This window comes from Ictidomys tridecemlineatus, chromosome 1, assembly GCF_052094955.1.
Source record: "Ictidomys tridecemlineatus isolate mIctTri1 chromosome 1, mIctTri1.hap1, whole genome shotgun sequence".
Lineage (NCBI taxonomy): Eukaryota > Metazoa > Chordata > Mammalia > Rodentia > Sciuridae > Ictidomys > Ictidomys tridecemlineatus.
Window position 1 is genome coordinate 245434259 of NC_135477.1, and position 22488 is coordinate 245456746.

At 40.8% G+C, this 22488-nt stretch overlaps 1 protein-coding gene across 6 annotated transcripts in view; it reads left to right on the top strand.

Annotated features, from left to right (window-relative positions):
• Positions 1–11869: 11869 nt before the first annotated feature.
• The window catches only part of Egflam (EGF like, fibronectin type III and laminin G domains), a 175011-nt gene continuing 164392 nt past the window's right edge, over positions 11870–22488 (top strand). For all 6 annotated transcript variants that reach the window (XM_021726568.3, XM_078017762.1, XM_078017765.1 and 3 more), the window contains exons 1-2: positions 11870–11967; positions 12574–12684. In XM_021726568.3, coding sequence (XP_021582243.2) covers positions 12588–12684 — 97 coding nt within the window. In that variant the 5' untranslated portion in view covers positions 11870–11967; positions 12574–12587. The remainder of the gene's footprint in view (positions 11968–12573; positions 12685–22488) is intronic.

Below are 22488 nucleotides of genomic sequence, written 5' to 3' on the forward strand. Positions count from 1 at the left end.
AAGGTAGCTTAGTTAACCAACTTTAAACATTGCCTGCTGCTTACAAGCCAGGTACCTGCAGTAGGCTGACCAAAGGAGAATTCATCCCTTGTCTTACCCCAGATCCTGACTACTCAAGGTAGCTGAGTTAACCAAGGACTTGCCAGCAGCAGCAGGCTGGACTTCTGCCTTCAGTAGCCATCTTCACATCCTCCACATCCTTTATCCCTGTATCTGCTGAAGGACATGTAAACTATATCTATCTCTTGTCTATTGTGAGATAGGGCTGCATAGACATGGACAGAACGTTTACCTTGACTTTCCAAGAACATGTGAGAGAAGATGGAGAACACTTTATGAAGTATATTTTTTCCCTAAGTATATATTTTTTCTTCCATTAACCTGTTTATTTGTATTTTTATTTTAATATCAATTTTGATACATATATTCTAACTTCTTTCACTGGCTTACATTTTCATTTCATTTTGATAATGTTGGTCTTTTTATTTGAATCACATTAATTGAAATTAAGGTAACAGTTTGGCTTGAGTGCTCTTTTCTTAAGAAAAGTTTCTATTTTCAAATTAAACCACTTTCCTAAAATTAAAAAGAAAGATAAAAAATTTCAATCATCCACCAAATAAATCTTTCATATGAATTCAGATTTTCTAAAGAAAGGTATACCTGTGACAAGCCACCAGTTGGACGGATGATATTATTTATCTATTTGCCCTGTTGTTAAATGACAAAGTGGTTAAGATTTGAAACCATGCTCTCAAAAGTGTGAGCTAACTCTGTAGACTTTTTGGAATACACGTAACCATGTTCCTGTTCTCTAAATCTTCCATGTCTATTCTTTTCTCCATTCTTATTGAACGGGTTTTCTTGATTTTAGGGTCTCTTTGTCCTACTTTTCTTCTATATAATTCTCTGCTGCTTGGAAAAGTCGATCTGCACACAAGCTCACCCACATGAGTGGGAACACATGGAGTGCCAAGACCTATACTCATACATGGGGCACACATACATATATGCACAGAGTTGTGATATTGCTACGGGCTGCTTTTCACCTCAATGTAAGTGGGTAGTTTAAGTTGTATGCACATGTGTGTTTTAAATGAATCCCAAAGAGCCTGGAGCCAGAGTGTGATTAAAGCCATTCCTCTCTATTCACCAAAACAAAACCAAACCTTTCAGGAATGCCTACTACACACAAGTCAGAGTTTCCCTCTCCCAGTCTTCTTCACAGGATTTCCCATCATCTGGACTCAGATCACTTTGTTCTATTCCTTCAGCAGACATCAGAGTTCTAAGGCATTTCCCTGGGATAAGTTTTAGGGTCTGGACACAATTGAGGAGAATGTGTCTGGGGCTGCCATGCCCAAACATGGACATGAGAGTGGCCACACTAGGAAGGATCTTGTGCTCTACCAGTTTAACCCCAGAAATGGATGTCAGAGGCACCATGTGACTCATCCAAGACAGCTAATAAGTAACAAAGAAGAAAAACAGGGACCATGAAAAGCAAGCATACTGGATAAATTAAGAGGTACTAAAACGTTAGGAAAATATGAATGAGCCAGTTGTTCCCAGCAGCAGCTAAGACTGAATAGTGTCTCACACTAGTTGTGGGTGTTTTCTGTTTTTATTTTATTTTTAATGGCTCATGCATTATTTATACCCAAAGAAAATCTTTGTCTACCTTTAGAGAGGTATTTTTCTTTGTCCTAAGATGCAATCCTTGATTTGCCATTATTTCCAGGTTACATGGAAAGATCAGATTCAAAACTTTAACTCAACCTCAAGCTTATTTGCTGTCCTAGTAATAATCCACCAGAGCTTCTGGAGTTCCACTCTGTCGGCAGGGGGGAGCATGGAGGGTGGAACTTAGACTGTGTCTGTGATAAATGTGACAGTGCTGGAATGAAATAAAGTGATGATCAGTACGTGCCAAGCATGTGGTATACAGAGGGCATTGGGTTGCCCCATCCGATGGGCACAACCTTCCAAGTAGGAGTTCCCATTGTTCAGGGAAGGGAGAAGAAGGTAGTTCTCCTCCTTAATTGTTGATCATTCTTCATATTGTCAATTAATTAAAACCCCAATCTAAGCCATCCTCTGGTAACTCAGGAATTTCCTGTAGAACTCCCTCATTCTTACTTCCTCCCACCAGTACCATCATCCTGATGTGCCCCCAGCTTCTCTGACTTCAACCTTTTCCTCTGACACCTTTTATCCCCTGGACTGGGTGCAAACCACTCCTGCCCCAGTGTAGCTATTTTTCACCTCCCTGACACCTTCCACTTGGTGACACTGATCAGACCATATAGTTGTCCCTTTGTATTCATGGGAGACTGGCTCCAAAACTTCCTGCAGATAGATACCAAGGCCCACATGTGTTCAACAGGGGCTTGTAATATCTGTACACAATCTATGCACATCCTCCTGCATACTTTAAACTGTCTCTAGATTACTTATAATACCTAAGACAGTGTAAATGCTATGCAAATAGGTGTTATTCTGTATTGTTTAGAGAAGAATGACAGGTAAAAGAAGTCTGTAGATGCTTGGCACAGTTGCAATTTTAAAAACTATTTTCAAAGCCAAGGATACAAAAGGCCAGCTGCACTTTCAAGTCCTTTAGTCCTTTCTTCCTTCTTATTTATCCCTTTAAGAAACACACACATGAAGATAAAAATCAAACTCAGACTGGAAAACTGTCCTTTGATTCTTCTCACAGTCTTTCCTCTTGGCATCAAAAAGATGTATTTATTTGCATCATTGCTGAACAACACACCATTCCTCCGCTTCCTCCACTCACCTCCAAAGCTGGTCTTCCCACCCACCCTCCTCACGCCTCCCCGTTTCCTCTGTCTGGGTGCACTGGATATGGCCTGCCTGGAAACTCTGAGTCTGCTTCCTACAGCCTTCTCAGAGGCAGGAATTGCTTTTGTCCTGTGTCCTGTGTGGCTGTGTGTGTGTGTATGTGTGTGTGTGTGTGTGTGCTAAATGTTGCTTTTTTTTTTTTTTTTTTTGTCAAGAGACTACTACTTTCCAGCTTCAAAGTTTTTCTGAGAACAAACCTTTTATAAGCCTTCTTTTTATTTTTAATGAGTGACATCTGTCTAATCTGGCAAAAGCAAAGGGGTTCTTTTTGTGGAAACTGAGACTGTGAGCCCAGGACAAACTGAGACATCATTTTATCTCATATTTTCACTCTATGGAAGAGAGATCTAAGGTCTCAAGAGGCCAGTGGAATCTCCGAAGTCCCACTGACAATTAATGACAGGGCTGCGACTAGAGTGCAGATTTCCTGACCTCTACTCCATGAAGATTTCCTTGCTGCTGTGTCATTTCACACACACACACACACAAAAAAAAGTCTTGTATTTTGAAATTGCATGCTAGCTCTGAAAACAGATGCTTTTTAGAAAGGCATGGAGTTGCATGTGGCTACTTTGGGCCTCCCTTATTGTGTTGGGTGTGATTTGCAGTTCTCTAGAGGTCAGATTCCCTTGGAGAGTCCCTAACACCTTCAACACATGCACATTGCACTCTCCTTGGGCTTCCAGGAAGATGGTTGCTCCTTGCTCTTTTTCTTGAGTGTTCAATCAGGCAGATCTCCATGGAAACATGTAATCGGTGAGGTCTGCTTTCTGTGACCTCCCCACCGGGAGTGCTCACCTCAAGTTTTCTACTGTCTCCTTCTCCCAAGGGGGAAGTTCCGTCTGTATCTCTTTTCTTAGTTTCCTAGCCCCCATCATTCTTTTGGTCCCACCGAGTATTCCACCTAGACGGCCCTCTGATCTTTTAAAATTCATTCAAAATTTCTTATAACTCAAAGACATTCCAGTGATCAAGATTATATGCAGTGAAAAACAATGCAACACCAATTTCCTCCATTCACCCATTCTCCCAGCCCCCGGGTCCCATTCCCATACTCAGTTAACACCTGGATTTTACTTTGAATTTTGCTTTGGTAACTTTGTTCTATTTTAGCACATGATGTTTGAGAGTCAATATTTTAAAATAGTTGCATAGTGCTCCATTTTTTCCTAGTTTCTCCTCTAGTGATAGATATGTATATTGCTTCCTGGGTTTTGCTATTACAAACAACCTGTATCTCATATTCTGAACTTTATCTACCACAATTTCCCCTTCCCAAATCACAATTAAGCTCATGGTATACCTGCAGTAGATCCTGGAGCTGCTATTCTAGTGACAATTAAAAAATTAGCTAATAAATTAGTTCTTGTCATTGTTTAATAGGTACAGTATCGAGACCTTCTTTCCTTCCTTTTCATAAAGAATGCATTCATTTTAAAAGAGACCACATATATAAAAATTCTTAAAACATCTCTTCATCTCCTGTGCTTTTTGGGGTAGAAGGGCTATAAGCCACAGAGAAGTCAAGCATTTAACCTATGGGTGTGTTTCTAATGGTACAAGTTTCACAAAAGCCAAGAGGAAATAAGTGAGACATTTGGGGACAGTTGGGCTTGTTGGGTCCTCTTAAACATAATACAGGGTATTCCAAGTGAGAAGTGAGTCTCAGGTTTAGACTTGAACATCACCTTGTCTGATGCTATCAGAGAAGAAAATACACAACAAACTCCAAACCTTCTTCCTGTGGAGATGCAGGTACCCACACCTTCTTCTGAAGGGAGCAGCCAGTTGGAAAAGCTCTGAGTTCTCCCTCATGTCATATGCAAACATCGAGCTTGTGTCCAAATGTGGAAGGTAAACGATAAAGCTTTTAGAAAAAAGCCTGGTATCTTCCCAGTCTTGGGTTAAGTAAATACTTCTTAAACAGAACATAAAAAGTGGTAGCCATAAATGAAAAAAATGAGTAATTGTACTATATTAAAATTAGGATTTCTGTTCATTAAAAATCATCATTAAGAGAATTAAAATACAAGACAAAGTGGGAAAAATATTTTTGATACAGGTTCAGTATCCCTTTTCCAAACTGCTTGGGACCAGAAGTATTTCAAATTTCAGATTTTGAAATATATATATGTATATATATATAAATGTATATATACACATATATATATAATGAGGCAAGTCCAAACACAAAATTCATTTATATTTCATGTATTTCTTATATACATAAATAAAGGTAGTTTTATACAAATATTTTAAATAATTCTATGCATTAAACAAAGTTACATGGTATGGAATTTTCCACTTGTGGCATCATGCTGGTGCACAAAAAGTTTTGGATTTTGTAGAATTGGGGATTTGGGATTCTCAGATGAGATTGTTTAACCTGTATTGATGTATAATCATAACACAAAACTTCTCTGACTGTATCCAGAATACATAAGGGGCTTCTAAATCAAAAAGAGATAGACAACCCAACAGAAAAAAAAATGAGCCAAAGACTTTAATAGGTACTACACAAAATAGGGTACACAATAATAAACAAACAGGTAAGGTGGCACTTGACTTCATTAGTTAACCACAACACTACATTACTCAGACGCATCAGGAAGACTCAAAGGAGAAGGACAAACAACACAAGTGTTGGTGAGAGTTCTGAGTAGCCAGAGCTCTCATGTCTTGTGGTGGGAGTGCATTTTGGTGCAGCCACATTGAAAAACTACTTGACAATATCTTCCAAACCTAAACGTATGTAATTCCGCTCACAGGGCATACACAATAGAAACGCATGCATCTGTTTGCCAAAGACACACACAAGAATTATCAGCAACAGACTGAATAATCATGTGTTTATAAAATGGAATATTATACAACAATTGTATATGAACAAACAACTTGGAGGAATTTCTCAAACACAATGTTGAGTAAAGCTGGATAGACATAAACAATTACATTACTTTTTGATTCCACTTATGTGAAGTTCAAAACTAGATCCAACTAATGTAGGTGTCAGAAATCAGGAAAAAGATTACCTCTGTCGCTGTGAGGTGGGTTACAAAGAGGAGGACTGGAAAAGGTTTTAGGATCTGGCATTGTTTTATTTTTTGATCTGAGGGCATATTATATGAGTTTGTTCACTTTGTGAAAATCCATTGATCACACACTTGGAATTTATTCATTTTTACACTTCATTAAAAGGTTTACATTAACTCAGAATATACAAAGAACTCAAAAAACTTAACAACAAAGACAAATAATCCAATCAGTAAATGGGCAACAGAACTAAATAGAAACTCCCCCTCAGAAGAAACACAAATGGTCAATAAATATATGAAAAATAGTCAACATCTCTAGCAATCAGGGAAATGTAAATCAAAATTACACTAAGACTCATCTCACTCCCATCAGAATGGCAACAATCAAGGATATAAACAAAGATAAATGCTGGAAGGTTATGGAGAAAAAGGCACATTTATCCATAGCTGCAGACTAGTGCAACTACTCTGGAAAGCAATATGGAGATTCCTCAAAGAAACTAGGGATGGGACCACCATATGATCCAGCTATCATACTTCTTGATGTTTTCCCAAAATATCTAAAAAATCAGCATATTACAGCAGTACAGCCACCTCAATGTTTACAGCAGCACAATTCACAATAGCTAAATTATGGATCAACCCAGACGCCTGCCAATAGATGAATGAATTAAGAAATTGTGACATATATGTGTGTGTGTGTGAGCGTGCACAAACACACCCCAGTGAAGTGCTAATCAGTCATAAAAAATAATGAAATAATGGCATTTGCTGGTAAATGGATGGAAATGGAGAATAATATGGTAAGTGAAATAAGTCAAACTCAGAAACTTGAAGATCAAATGTATTCTCTGATATGTGGAAGCTAGAATAAAATAAAGGAACAGGGGAGGAAAAGACAGAATAACATAACGGTAAAGGGAAGATCAGTAATGTAGAAGGAGATCAAGAGACAAAGGGGAGGGATGGATAAGGGAAAGCAATGCAGAACGAACCCTTTAAAAATCATGTTATGTGCATATATAAATATACCCCAGGGAACTTCACCTTTATCCATAGGTACAAAGAATCAATCAAATATAAATAAATAGATGAGTGAAAGGAAATCTAGTAGAGAAGAGGAAAGAGAATGGGATGGAGAGGGAGGATGGGATGGGATAGGGTGATCATGAACTGAAATGGAATTCAATGCTTGCATGAGTTTGTTGAGATGAACCCAATTACTATGTATAACTATAAAGTGCTAATAAAAAAATTTCCATTACCAGGTGCAGTGGCACACACCTGTAATCCCAGGGGCTCAGGATGCTGAAGCAGGAGGATCACGAGTTTAAAATCAGCTTCATGCAAAGTGAGGTGCTAAGCGACTCAGTGAGACCCTGTTTCTAAATAAAATACAAAATAGGACTGGGGATGTGGCTCAGTGGTAGAAAGCCTCTGAGTTCAATCCCTGGTATGCCTCTCAAAAAGTTTACATTAAAATAGTAATGTTTACCCAACTACACTATAATTCCCCAAGTTATTTGCACTCAATGCTGCTAGAAATGAATACCAAAGAAAGGAGGCAGACTTTGGAACACCAGGTAATTTAACCTGGTGATTTCCAATATCATTCCTGGAAAATCCTATTATATATAATAAGCAAGATTTAACATTAGTGAGGTTGACTGTGTATTAGTTTGCCCAGGCTAATATAACAAAATACCACAGCTTGGGTGGTATTTTATTATATATTGAAGAACAGTAGGGTTGGGGCTTGGGCTGGGACTCAGTGGTAGAACACTCGCCTAGCATATGTGAAGCACTGGGTTTGATCCTCAGCACCACATAAAAATAAATAAATACAATATATATCATAGTTGAGTTTTGGTGAGGGCTCTCTTCCTGCTTTGCAGATGGCTGCCTTCTCCCTGTGTCCTCACAGGGGACGGGGTGGGTAGATCCCTTTCTCTTCCTCTACTTATGACGCCACAATTCTATTGGATTAAGATCCTAACCTCATGACCTTCATTTAACCTTAACTAACTCCTCAAATTCCCACCTCCAGTTACAATCATATTGGGAGTTGGAACTTCAACCTTCAAATTTTGGAGAGACACACAATTCAATCCATAGCAGATGGCTATGTGTTTTATAGTTATTGCATGGGTTCGATGCATGTCTTTGTCTCTCAACAGATCCTCATGTTGCTTGCACACTTACTTAGGGCTTCTGTGACGCTGTTTAGGGAACAGTTGGCTATGCACCTCTTTTCCTCTCCCAACAAAACTGAGTTATCTCCACACAAAAGTGCATTTCAATTACACTTTTGCTGTGTCTTCTCTAATATGTTATGTCTGTTCTTAGCACAGAGCCTTGCACATGATGAGACTTATTCTCAACTGATGGTTATTTCATACTGAGGGTAGAAGAAATCTTTGCATTTTTTTGCTGGCCTACTGATGTTTGTATATTTTAATTAAAAATGATTGGGAGGTTTAAATCTTCTTCACTTTTCTTCAAAAATGCAGAACAGAGAGGAAGCATGGGTAAGACTTTGTGGTAGAATCTTAAAGGATCCTCCAACAGCCCATATACTCAAGGTATGGTCACCAGCCTGTGGAGCTGGAAGTGGTAGAACCTGAGAAGTAGGGCCCAGAGGAAGGACACTAGTACTTGCAGGTGTGACCTTGAAGGGACTAGGGGCACTTGGTCTCAAAACAAGGGAGCCAGTCAACTCTGAATTGAAACCTCTGAAACTGTAAGTCAAAATAAACACTTCCCCATTTTAAGTTGTTTTCCTCAGGTGTATTGTCACCTCAATGGAAAGCCAACACACACAGTATAAATCAGTACAACCTCCTTGGGAAGAAATTTGGTCAAATTATCTACATTGAAAAGGCGTTTACCCTTGAACTGAGTAACTGCTAGTCTAGAATTGAACCCTACAGTCTTTTATAACATGTGCAAACTGTTATATACTCAAGGTCATTCACTAATGTATTGTTTATAACAATAACATTGAAAGCAACAGAAAAAATAACAAATAAATTACACATCACACAATTGAATGTTACTCAACAGCTAGTAAGATGGAGGCAGAGCTGCTGATTTGGAAAGATCTTCAAATTAAGTAAGTAGAAGATACTATTGTTTGTCAAAAATATATGTATCCAATAATATATGTATACATATTCATAAATATATGTATCTAATAATTTGCTTGATGTTCACAGAGGATCTCTAGAAGGACACCCAAGAAATGATAGAGTTTGCTTTTGAGAAAGAAAGCATAAAAGGAAACTTATTTTCCACTGTGCACCCTGCTTGATATACACTGCAAATTTTCTATGTGCATATAATCTATTCAGAAAAGTAAATTAAATCGAGAGATGATTCTTTGCTGTTATCTTTTTCTCACTCTCATTTAGGGTCATACCAAACATTCTGAATTAATAAGTTTGCCTTTTCTTTCTTCAAACAGCCTCCAAATCTGTCCCGTGGAGCTAAGGTCAGACTCCTCTTCCATGATATTGAGCAAAGTAGTAGGTCACTCTTCTGCTGGTGACCTTATTAATTGGGTTTAGACCACAAGAGAATTTGAACAATTTTTTTTAATGAAACATTCAGAGTCCCTTTGCCCTCTTTAGTTCTTCTCCTCCAAGATGTCAAGAAAAGTGTCTTCAGTCAGATTTACAAATGCCATAAACTGGTTGTCAAACTGAAAGGAGAGGAAACCTTGGAGGATGTTACTGGAATTGTAAACGAGGAGAGTAAGTTCAGTCTAATATGTGCCCTAGATTTGTAACAAGCAGATTTCAAGAAGTAAGTACTGGTCTCAGTGGCCTGAGGGCCCAGAGTATTTGGAGATGATCAAAATTAAAATTTAATCATATAGTCAAAAAAGTAAGCCATGGAAGAAATAAACAAGAGTATTTCTCAAATTTCCCATGGTCATCTGCCAAAGATGGAAGGGAAACACAGGACATAGAAGGCACAACAGGGACACATGTCATTTTGAGAATATCAGTGAAAAAGGCTGAAACCTAAGTTTGCAAAAATTTGCAGTGGACCATTTTTACCAGTGTTTTTAAAGGCACAGTTTAGAATGGAGTGGATTAGATGGTCCTGCTTTATAGCTAATAAAGAGAAAGCAAAACCAGGAATATTTTTAAAACATATTTTTAGTTGTAGATGAATACAATACCTTCATTTTGTTTATTTATTTTTATGTGGTGCTGAGGATTGAATCCAGGGCTTCACATGTGCGAGGAGGCAAGTGCTCTACCTCTGAGCCACAACCCCAGCCCCACAAAACCAGGAATTTAGTGATTATTTATTCCAGCTCATTCATTTTACTAAGACACACTTTAGGCAGAGCCTAGGATTAAATACCCAAGTCCCTTGCTGGGTCTGCTCACCACCTGGTATTCTTAACAGTCTCTGACTCTGGAAGCAGACCAGCTGGATTCAGTCACAGCTTTGCTGCCTGTGAGCTGGATGACTGTGGGCAAGTTACTTAAACTTTAATGCTCATCTTTCAAATGGGGTTGATACTAACAACCATACCTGGTATGGTTGTTATGGGGATTACAAATCACTTCAAGATCTGGTGCACAGAAAATGTTATATAAATGCCAACCATGATATTAATGATTATTGATACTTCCAATTTCTGCAACAAGGAGAATCATTTTAAGTGGGAAAGAACACAACCAATGTGGGAGGAGTCTGCATTGCAATATGCAAGTGTCACATGAGGTCTGATATAAGAAATTGCTTTCTCATGAAGAGAGCTGTCCAATAATTTTTGACTGGTGGTAGGTAAGCATTCTTAGGCACAGGTGAATTCAAACAGAGGTGACATGACCTGCCAAGGATGCTGAAAGCTGATTCCTGGGTAGAGTAGAGGCAGGGTTCAGGTAACCTCTAGGGGGGTCTCTGATAATTCTAATGAATCCAATTAATTTAGGATGGATTCTAAGACCTTCTACACTGGCAGCCCTGGGGTCACTGCATCGTCCAGTTTCCCTGCCTAGTTTCTTCTTGGAACTGAAGAGCACAGTTTAGTCTGGACTCTCCTGCATCAATTCTATGCAAAGAGACAAACTTTGGTGTCACAGCTAAGACTCCCAAATACTCAAGTTGGAGTGGACTTTGAATTTATTTGTGGGCCGTGGCACACTGAAAAGGCTAGCAGAAAAGGGAACAAAACCTAGTGTTGCTAACAAGATTAGGCTCATTGCAAGCCTTCTAGCCATGGGATACTTCATTCCTAGGAGTAGAAATCTCAGGAGAACCTCAGTTAACAACGTCTCTTTCCTCTGTACCAATGGCAGGTTAACAAGGGCGAGGACACCAGTAGAGCCTTGGCTGTACTGCCGGGTGGGGCGGGACCGCACCTGATCTTCCCTGCCTACAACCGCAGGCTCTCTCTGCGGGGCACTTCCTGGAGCCTTTGATCTTTCCCCAGGAACTGGCAAGGGCCGCTTTCCCCTTGTAGTTTTTTCCTCTTGGTTTATTTATTCTATCTCTTTTCTCCTCACTGATAGGAGGTCAGAATGCAAGTATGCAATAGATCTTGTGTACCCAGTCTCCCCTCTCGGGTCAGTACTGCGAAACTGCAAAAGGCGCACTTCAGTGAGTCCTGGGGCAGCAAATCTAGAGGAGGGGAAGGGGTCTTTCTCCTTCCCGGGAGCCAAGCCTGGAACCAGGATCCCGGGATCAGTGACCACGACCCCGCTCGGGTACCCAACGTCAGCCGGGCCAGCGAGTGCGCCCTTCCAGGGGCTGAGCATGCGTCTGTGTCCAGGATTACCCTGGAGTTTCATCTCCTCCCTTGGAGGGTCTCAAATTGCCAACCCTGCTGTGAGGGCACCCTGCTCCCCTGCGCTGGGCCCTAATCTCCACCCGGCGTCTCCGTCTGAGAGGCCGGGCCCCAGCTCTCCATCTGCGCATCTTAAATCCCATTTATCTTCTTAAAGCCGAGACCTTGCTGCCCCGCCTCCTCCCCCTCTCCTCCACTTGCAAATCACCCCGCCACTCTCATTCCCTCAAGTGCCCTGGGCCAGCACGATCAACCTTGGAGGTGGGAAAAGTCGCCAAACTGGGTGGAAGCGACCTAGAGGGCGCGGCCGGAGGAGGGTCCCTCCAGGGAAGGGGGAGGCGCCCCGAGTTAGGGGTCAGGCCGGCAGCAGAGGGTCCTAGACTTGTCACTCTCTAACTCTTGCCCTTGCGGCTCCAGTAGTGGAAGTCGGCCTTTCTGCACCCCCAATCTAAGTGGCCAGAGGGGAAGGGCTGAGCTGGGGGCAGCTAGAGAGGGGGTGAGGGGCGGGCTGTCTGCACCCGAGGTGGGCGAGGAGAGAATTGTTCCGAGGCCTGCCCCGTCTCACTTCCACTCGATTGTAATTCCATCCCGGGGCGGGTCGACCTTCCCTCCCACTGGCGGCCAGTCTGTCCCTCCCATCGGCCTCCGTCGTCCCCCCTCGGCTTCCCCAAGCTGCTCCAGCCGGCTTCACTCTCGCACGCCGACCTCCCGGCTGCTCTCCGGTTCCTTGGGCTCCCCCGTGGACTCCTCTGTGGTTCCTGGTCTCCCGCCTCCTCACCCCTGCCGAGGGATCGCGGGTCCGCGTGCCCAAGTCCCCCAGGAGACGCCCTTTTCCCTGAGCGTCTGGGACTTGGTGAAACTTTGCAGGCGCCGGCGGAGAAATGGATTCAATCCGAGGCGTCTTGCTCGGGTTCCTGCTCCTGGCTTCCAGCATCCGACCCGGCGCTCCGTCGCTTAGAGCTGCTCTCCGAAAACCAGGTAATTCACACAGTCCGCCCAGGGGCACTGTGCCCCGAGCACCCCAGTCCTGGCGCTTGGCGAGGACGCAAAGCCCGCAACGCACAGCCTTTCTGTCCCCTGTCTTAGCGCCAGTTTATCTGGCTTCAGCTCTGCCCGCGGCTAAGCAGACAGGAGCCTCGCCCTCCCCCTAGCCCAGGCGGTTCCAGGGATATTTGTTTGTTTAAAGAAATGATCTGTTTTCCAGATCCAGGAGAGGTGATGGGCTCTGTATTTGACCACAGAGACCTAAGAGTTGGGGTAGTGATCATGCTGTATCAATTAGAGGATTGCGACTGTGCAGAGGAGTCAAACAGCTCCTCCTGGGTCTCTAAACATCTTATTGAATTCATATTGCCTAGAGCCCAGCCATTTCCTGTTAAGTGTCTGAAGGTTTGCCTGGAGTGCCCCTGCACATCTCCGGTCCTGCCCACGCACTATGTAGGGATGCGCACTTTGCAGTTTGGATCCTCTATCGCCCTGGGGCTGTTTGTGCAGAAAGGAGCGCTCAGTGGGTTAATTGGATCCTGTTTTGAACTCCCGTCTTTGCTCTGGTGTTTCAACAAAGATGTATGCATTGTAGGCTATCACAAAGGACTGGGGAGAACGAGAAATCACAATAGCTTGCATTTCCTCAAGTTATATTGGTAAAAAGTCTTTATGTATGTTTATCTACTTCAATTTTGCCTGTGTTGTGAGATTATTCACAGTAGAACATTCTAAACAATAAAGTTTTAAGCATTGTTTCTGAATAACGATTTTCATTCTTCTTTGCTAGGACCATATTTAGAATTCTGAAAAAAATCTGTTTTTTTCTTAGCTTACTTGGTAAACGAGGTTGTCTTATGGGATTAATTATATCTTATGAACAATGGAAAACAATATAACTTTATTTGAATGCAGTCTGCAAAACTCAAAGAAAGTGCAGTTTATCTTCACAAATGTTTCTGCAAGAAAGAGGCAATCCAGGGAAAATTTAGCAGAGGGCAAAGAATATAATCCTCGCAGGTTCCCGTTTGGCTGCTTAAATATTTTCCCTGCACAAGGATCTATCTGAAACGATGTGACTTGCCTCACAGCTCTGGGAGAGTCCTGTCTTCAGGGTGTATCTGTGGTCGCTTGTGCTTGGCTACCTGCCTTAGAATCATTATCATATTCTGCACCAGGCTTAAATTATGAGCTATTCCATTTCCACACGGTGCAATTCATTTTGGAGATAACAGCAACAGTCCAATGTAGTATTATATTAAATTGTTTTTCTTCCTGCATGCCCATATACACACTTCATGTATTTCAAAAAAGGCCTTCTTTCTAACTTTCCTCCACAAGAGAACCACATCATCATCAAATCTGCAGGTTTGTACATATAAAACCATCTAGTCACAATTTTTTAACAATACAAAGTTGTATTTCTAACTCGTGTTTACAGTGTTCTTTTAAGAATAGATTTCAGTTCACGTAACTAGAATTCTAAAATATTTTACAAAAGACTGGTGTATAAATTGCACATATGGCTCACGCTATTTTACTTCCTTTCTTTCTACCTTGTTCATTAAGGGTCTCCTTCTGATATTTATGCCACAGATATATTGACCTCTGGTTTTACTTGAAGCATAGATGGGTTTTGATAGTGGAAACTTTGCCTTTTGAGTATTGTTGGCATATTAAATGCATCAAATTCAAGGTAGAAGGTGTGTTTAGACTAAGTTCAGCCCAGAAGAATTTTCTTATTACTTTATAATTTCATCCAGACAGTGACTTTCAGGTTGGAAAGCTGCTGAGATTAAAATGACAGCTTCTTCATAAACTTCAGGGGAAATTTTCCTCCTGGGCTCATTTACATCCCTTGGAAAGACTAGTTTTTGATCCGGAAAATTGGTCCAGATTAAAAACTGAATGTGCCCTGCTTGGTTGTAATGTGAACAGCAATGAGCTAATTTATAATCTTCCCCAGACACCAGTAAACCCTGCTAGTACCCCTATGGGAGCATCTCTGAACCTTGATGCCTCCATAGAAATTGGTCTATGTGTTGTGCATTGGAGGTAGATGGCCACAGTGCCAGCATTCCAGAGCAGTCCTGTTTTGTTTGGAGAGCCTGCCCTATCTTTCCAGGTTGCTAAATCTACTTTTGATAAGTGTTGCTTTGTTGGAGAAGTCTTATATTCACATTAACCCGAAAATTCTCCATCCCCACCCATCTTTGGTGAGAAAAAAAAAGCAGATAGCAGCTTTTGGTACAAACACCCTTTCCCTCCACCCCAAGACAGTACATCTTCTGGTACTGAACATAAGTAAATAAATCCCTACATGTGCTATGACTCACAAGAAATGGCAGTTTTGAAAGTAAGTCAAATGAAACAATAATAACTAACACTAATCAAGTGCTTGTTGCATTGTTTTGAGAATGTGACAACACTGATTTCTTTAGTCCACCTCATAGCCCTGGGAGATGGGTATTATCATCCCTGCTTTACTGAAGGAAAATTGTGGCTTAGAGAGGTTAACTATCTCACCCAAGGCCATAAGACTAGTCAGTGGTAGAATAGGAATTTAGGCTTTGGTATTCAGGGTCAGAAACTGAATTTAGAGCATCTCTGTTCAGAGAGGTTTGTAGATTATTTTGTAGAGTGTCTTCTTCCAGGCTGCAGATGGGCACTCCCAAGGTACAGTGCCCTGGAGCCCAGGTCAAGGACATTATCTCTCTTTGTGTGTGTGTGTGTGTGTGTGTTGGGGGTGGGGAGTGACTGAGTTGCTCTTAAATAAACATTTGCACATGGAACATTGCCAGGCCTCCAAAGGCGTGCAATGTGGTACTGATATGCGATTTTAGAAGCCACTGGCTACCAACCTGATCCTTAAGGATCAGAAGGGTAGCCCTCCAGGGTGTTGACCAGCAGCTTGCTTTTCTTGTGGAACTCCTGTGACTGCACACAGGTTGATGTCATTAGGCCTGCTCAGATCTCCATGCTGTAGGTAGGGTATAGATGTGCTGTCTCTCCACAAGGTTCTGACATTGCAGTTCTTAGGGCTGGTCCCGCTCACAAGGCCTAGAGGGTCCACTAGAGTACTTGGGAGCCCTTGGAAAATTGGGAGGGCAGAAGGCTCCAAGTCTATACCATCACCATGATGTCTTTCCCCCAGGTCTTCATAGTGTAGAAACTCCATTTGTTGGAAAGCCATTCATTCCTTTTCAGACATAAAATTCAAACCCAAGACCTGGAAGTAAGTGGATAAACCCTCATTTTTTAAGTGGGCTGAGGGGCATTTTGTGTCTTGCTTGAGTACAATTAGAAGCTGAACAGGGAACTAATGCCTAAACCCCACTCTGTTGGTGGTCTCTAGTGTAGTGCTTCTCCCTTACCCTGAGTCCCACCAGTAAGTGCAAGGGTAGTGTGGCATTTGTGGGGCAGAAGGAAGGGAAGAAGAAATTCAGACACCTGCTGGAACCAGCACACAATAAGCCATCTATATTCCCACAAGCAGATCGGAAACTCTTGTCTTTATTATCATCTTTTTTTGGGGGGGAGGGTTAGATTTATAGTGGTATAATTTACATCTGGTAAAATTCATCCTTTTCAGGTATACAGTTTGATGAATTCCTACAAACATACACAGTAATGTAACCACCACCATAATAAAAATATATAGAACATTTCCATCACTTGAAAATATTCCCTTGTGTTTATTTCTAGAAAATCTATTCCCTCCCAGACCCTGGAAACCAGAGATGGATTTCTGTCCCTGTGGTTTTGCCTCTTCAGAATGTCATGTGTGGTATTTCCCTTGTTTCACTTGGTATAATGCTTTGAAGATGCATCAGTGTCATTGCCCGTAGGTAGTTTGTTCCTTTTCTATTACTCAGTTTAACTTTTCTCTAGCAAATGTGTCATGAACTGCTCCATGCTATTATTAATAAAGCTGCTACACACATGCAAGTCACATACTAGTCTTTGAGTGGATATGTTTTCATTACTTTTGGAAAAATAAGCAGGAGTAGCATCATAGCACCAGGTGTATGTAAAACTTGATAAGAAAACATCAAACTGTTTTCCAGAGTGGCTGTATCATTTTCTATTCCTATTCATTTTCTATTTCTATTCTGAATCTTCAATAGCGCTTAGTGTAGTTGGGTTTTTTTTTCAGTTTTACTTGTGCTATTTCTAATAGATGCATATTGAGATCACAGTTTTAATTTATATTTCCTTAACGACTAATCATATTGAATGTTTTCTTCATATACGCATTTGCCATCCAAGTGTCCTTTGGTGAAATGACTGTTCCGATCAAGAAAAAAAAATTTAATGTAATTTTTCTTTTTGAGAAGGGATCTCCCTGTGTTACCTCAAACTTGCAATCTTCATGCCTCAACCTCCCAAGTAGCAGGATTACGGGAGTGGACCACTGCACCTTGTCTGTGTTCAAATCTTTTGCTGACTTTTTAAAACTGTCAGATGTTTGTTTTCTTATTATTGAATTCTGAGTGTTCTTTGTATATTCTGTATTCGGGTCCTTTATCAGATATATGTTTTGTAACTATCAGCTTCTAGTATGTGGCTTGTCTTTTTATTTTCTTTATGTTACCTTTCAGAAAGATTTGAATTTTGATAAAGTCCAATTTACTACTTTTTAAATGGCTCATACTCTTTTTTGGAAGCTTAAGCCAGGGTTACCAAGATGTTTCCCTGTGTTTTATTCTAGAAGTTTTTTAGATTTTTCTATTTAGGTTCATGACTCATTTTGAGTTAATTTCTACACAAGGTTTGAGAGGTAAGTCATGCTTAATTTTCTTGTGGGTGAATGCATCAGCATTATTTGCTAAACCCTGCTTGTCACTGAGCACAGCGTCTCTGGCTTAAAAGGCTTCTGTGACTGCACACAGGTTGGTATCATTAGGCCTGCTCAGATATCCATGCGGTAGGTAGGGTATAGATCTGCTGTCTCTCCACAATGTTCTGACAGTGAAGTTCTTAGGGCTGGTCCCGCCCTGGCAAGTTTGAGGCTGGTGCCAAGAGCTCAGGACAGGGTGCTGGGAGTCAGGAGTTAGAGGGTTAAAGGCCAGTGCTTCCATCTCTGTGGCTTTATTTATTTAAAAAACTCAAGGCATTGGTTAATTCGCGGGCACAGGGAGAGGGCTTGCAGAATGCACATGGATTCCACTTTCCTCCTGTCTGTCCAGTTTGCCTGAGGTCACAGGATCAGTGGGAGACTTGAAAGTTAGGGTTCAGAGTTCAGAGTTCACAATTTCCCCCAGATAATCTGAGGGTCCATACTCATTTTTAGGAAGACACATCATTGCACCAAGTGTATGTAAAACTTGATAAGAAAACATCAAACTGTTTTCCAGAGTGGCTGTATCATTTTCTATTCCTATTCATTTTCTATTTCTATTCTGAATCTTCAATCTTTTCCATTCCACATCCTCAGTTTTTCTCTACCCACATAACTGTATTAATATAAGGATCTAGGGAAACTTGGAACAGACAAAGCAAGAGGCTAGAGAGGAGAGTTAGCTCATGGGCAGTAGAACTTGTTGGTTGATGGAGGAGAGCACATGCACTTGTGGGGGTTTTCTGCTGCAGCTAGTATGAAGTTGGTTTTCCCTGTGTCACCTCTGTCAACCTGGAATTTATGAGACTCATTATTGTCTCACATATAGGTCTCATCCAAGCCAAGCCCCCTTTCCAAAGAAAATCCACTGACTCTTCACTGCATTAGCCCCGCTTCCTCCGATTAGTTTCTACATCATGTCTAATCCCTATATAAAGCACCTCTCTCCGTCTTTTTTCTCTGTTTTTCCTATGATTCTCTGTGAGATGAAGGGGCAGAGAAGTCAAGATCAATGATAAATGTAGTTTCACACTAGGCAGTACTTGTTTCTCAAGGAAAAATGATTTGGCCAGAAAGTAACTGAAGTGTTTTTTTTTTTGTTTGTTTGTTTCCTTTTGGTTTCTTACACAGAGCTTTAATAACTTTAGAATTCTTCTGGGAGTAGTCATCCATCTGCTCATGGGTTACTGTAGCCCAAAGATGGTCCAGCGATTCTGAGCTAGATGGATGAAACCCAGGGTTCCAAGTGTCTGAGGCTGAGATGGACGTCAGCTTTCACGTAGCTATCCTATGATACCTTGTATTTCCCCACCTCACTCACCGGGCAAGCAGGACTGTGGTTCTTCCCAACTGACTGTATGGCAAGGTGTCTTGATTGCAGTAGAAAATCTTTGGAGCTGATCAAGAGCTCTTGTCTTGCTCACCACACGCCAAGCTGTACCTGTTGGAAGTGCACCTGCTATTTCAGGGATAGGAAAGGGGAAAAGGCAAAGAGACGTGGCCGTTTGTAAAGTCATCCCCAAACTCAGCCTTGATTCCATTAATTGTGGACCTCCCTTTTGGAGGAGAACCCAAAGTGTGGTTTCAACCTCTTGAAATGAGCTGGAAGATATTTGCTTCCTTGCAGAAGCCCTGATCTCACAAGGAGAAAAGGGACTCAGGTGAAAAGAAACCAAATCAAATAAGATATTTGTCAGTAGAGGGCGCGCTTTCCAGAGACGGCTTCCAACAGGTGTCAGGCCCCTGGCCAGACACCTTCCTGATAGGTAAGAATTTTTAGAGTGCACCCTAGGTATCTGCCTTTTTAACAATGAGATTTGGGGTGACTTGCCGGTGGTTCAGTCTACACTTTGAGAATTTGGGCTTCACCTGTGCCTCCCCTCCCTTACACCTCCTCCCCAGGTGCTCTTTGCTGCACCTGCAGTCTCTGTTTGGCTCCTTCTCACCACACTGCGACTGCTATCAACAGCATGTGGCTTCCTGTATCTGTAATTTGATAAGACAACCCTGTGTTTAGACTCTCAGGTGGGTTTTTTGGAGGCTGGATTTGGGATGTGTGGTTTTCTTAAGGTACATGAATGACATCTTGTCCGAATCAGGTTCTCCTCGCCCTCATTCCCACACGTTCATTGAGAGATGGCTCCACAAGGGGGGAAACCCACAGCAGCCTTAACAAAAAGCCTTGCCTATTTTATAAAATCAATCCCTGTCCTTCCTTTATCTCTTGCCTTTACAAAGTTTGTTCTTTCTACCTCCGGTGGCTGGTTTTCCTGGCTGAGCAGGAAAGCTCTGGTGGGTACATACATTTTGATATTCAACAAATTTGGATTCAAGTTCTGACACTGTTTTACATGAGTTACTTGGTGTCATTGGGCAAATTATATAAACTCAGTAAGCCTCAGTTTCTTCATCCATAAAAATTGGTTAATGAGAGAACCTACCATATAGGCTTGCTCAGAAGACTAAGAAAGTGCATGAACCAAGGCAAAAAGATTAGAAGACTGAAATTTGAAGGCACTATTGAAGAAACTCAGATTGTTTAATCTGGGTAAGAAAAAATTTTTAAAAAAACCTTACAGGATAAATATATTTGCAGTTTTCCTAAGTAACAAACACAAACATTGATGATTACATGTACTTTTATCCTTTTCTATACATGTAATGTATGATTGCATGTGATTTAATTTGTATTGAGTTGTAGATTTTTTTGTATAAATTAGTTTACAAATCAGAAAGACTATCTGCCTGGGTGTGTTAGTTTGGAAAATGAAGCTGCAAAGTATGTGGATTCCCCATGAATGGTTTTCCTTTGTGAAACGGTAACCCTCAGGTTGATGGGCGATGTTTTCCTGGTAACTGTTTTGGGCAAAGTTTTACAGGATGGAGGTGGAGGCGGGCAGCTGTTCCAAAAAGAAAGTTATCCAGACTGATCTGTGATTGGGAGTCAGCAAATGTTTACGTGAAGCTAGAGAGCTAGGAAGTAGCTCAGATCTTGCTCAGTGACCAGAAGGTCAGAGTAACTCATGAGCCACTAGCAGTAACCTAAAAAGATAGACCAGGCTCAATCCACTTCCTGTTAATTATTCTTATATTTTCTCAGCTATAGGGAGTCCCCACTTACCCTAGATAATTCCATTAGCTTATTTTAAGAATCAAAGGAAATAAGGTTTCAAACTAGTGCTTTGAAAGAGCTCAAGTGTTACATAAGATATTACAGGTTGAAAATCTGAAACCCAGAATTTTCCAAAATCCAAAACTTTTTGAGCTTTCACATCATTCCACAAGTAGGAAATTCCATAGCTTACCTTATGTGTGAAACTGATTTTGTGCGTAAATTACAAAACAATAGTGCATAAAATTACTTTTAGATTATAGTATAAAGTGTATATGAATTTCAGTTTAGACTTAGGTTCTATTTCCAGGATATTTCAGTACATATATGCACATATTCTGAAGTCTGAAAAAATTTTAATTTGGAACCACCTAGGCATTTTGGATAAAGGATACCCAGCCTATATTATCTAACAATAATCACAGTAATTATTATTACCATACCAACCAAACTAACCAAGGATGTATTTTCTGATGCTTTGATCTCAATTCCAAGTCTCTTCCTTCTCTATTCCCCTAAAGACACTTGATGTCTCAATCTTTTTCTGACTCTGCAAATCCTGAGCAATTTAAATTTTAACACTTGTGCTTGCTGACAGGGAACCCAAAAATCCCAAATCAAATTTAATCCAATGTTAATGCTATTTATTTTTCCTGGTGCAATAGGTTTATATTAGCCATTTAACAGTTTATATTGTGCAAAAGGAGTCGTATCAGCAGGCACTTTGGTATAACATCTGGGCAGTTGGGAACATAATACTTAAATATAACCTGCGTTTAAAGCCTTCCTTGGACAGATGGCTAATTTTATTGATCTAATCTTACACTTAAGAATAGTCCCATGATCCTTTGCTTGTGATTCTTAGAGTGAACAGAGAAATAAATAAAATGGGTGGCAGCTGTGAATTAGTTGCCTGTTATATTGTCTGTGATTTATTTTTTAGATAGTTCAATATAAACAGTAGCAGTATGAATTACTTTAATCTCTATCCTAGGGGAGCTTAGTTAATGCTTGAAGTAATCCAGGTTAGAAGACAGCACTCTACCATGAGAGTTCACATCTATTTTCTTATGTTGGTGACGGTGCCATACCACTGGTTAAATATTTGAAACTTTACTAGTGCCCTAGGTGGAAACCCACACTGCAGAACTGCTTAGTTATTATTTGAAGAACCTTATAATCCATTCTTAAAGGTGGCTGCAAAAATATTTTGAATGATGTTATCAAAAACTCACAAAAACTCAGAAACTATCAAAAAATTTTTGCTAATTTGTTAATTAGCATAAATTTTGCTAGATATAAGGCCCATGTAAAAGGAGAGTCATTTGCCTGGCCCCCTAGATGGTTTGCTGATGCTGCTGTTACAATGTTACTGTATCTGCCTTAATAGATATAGGCAGGTGTTTGCATTAATCAAAATAATTAACACTATGTGCTGTGATGAGAAACTCCAAATTTTGGTGGCTTCACACAAAATTTATTTTTCATTTATTCCAAGTCCAGCGTGTTATTTCTGGTTGACTGGCTCTTCTTGGCTGCCATCCTCTAAAGGTGATATAAACATCTGAGTTATTCTGTCTTTAATACCTCCATATAATAAAGACATCATCTTCAAAATGGATCCCCAGGGCTGGAGCTGTAGCTCAGTGGCAGAGCACTTGCCTAGCATGTGTGAGGCACTGGGTTTGATCCTCAGCACCACATAAAAATAAACAAATAAAATAAAGGCATTCTGTCCATTTATAACTATAAAAAATGGATCTCCAAGATAAAGAGAAAGGTTTGCATGAGAGATTTTATGTACTGCATCAGACCCCGGTCACATGGGCCCCAACCAAACTGTAAG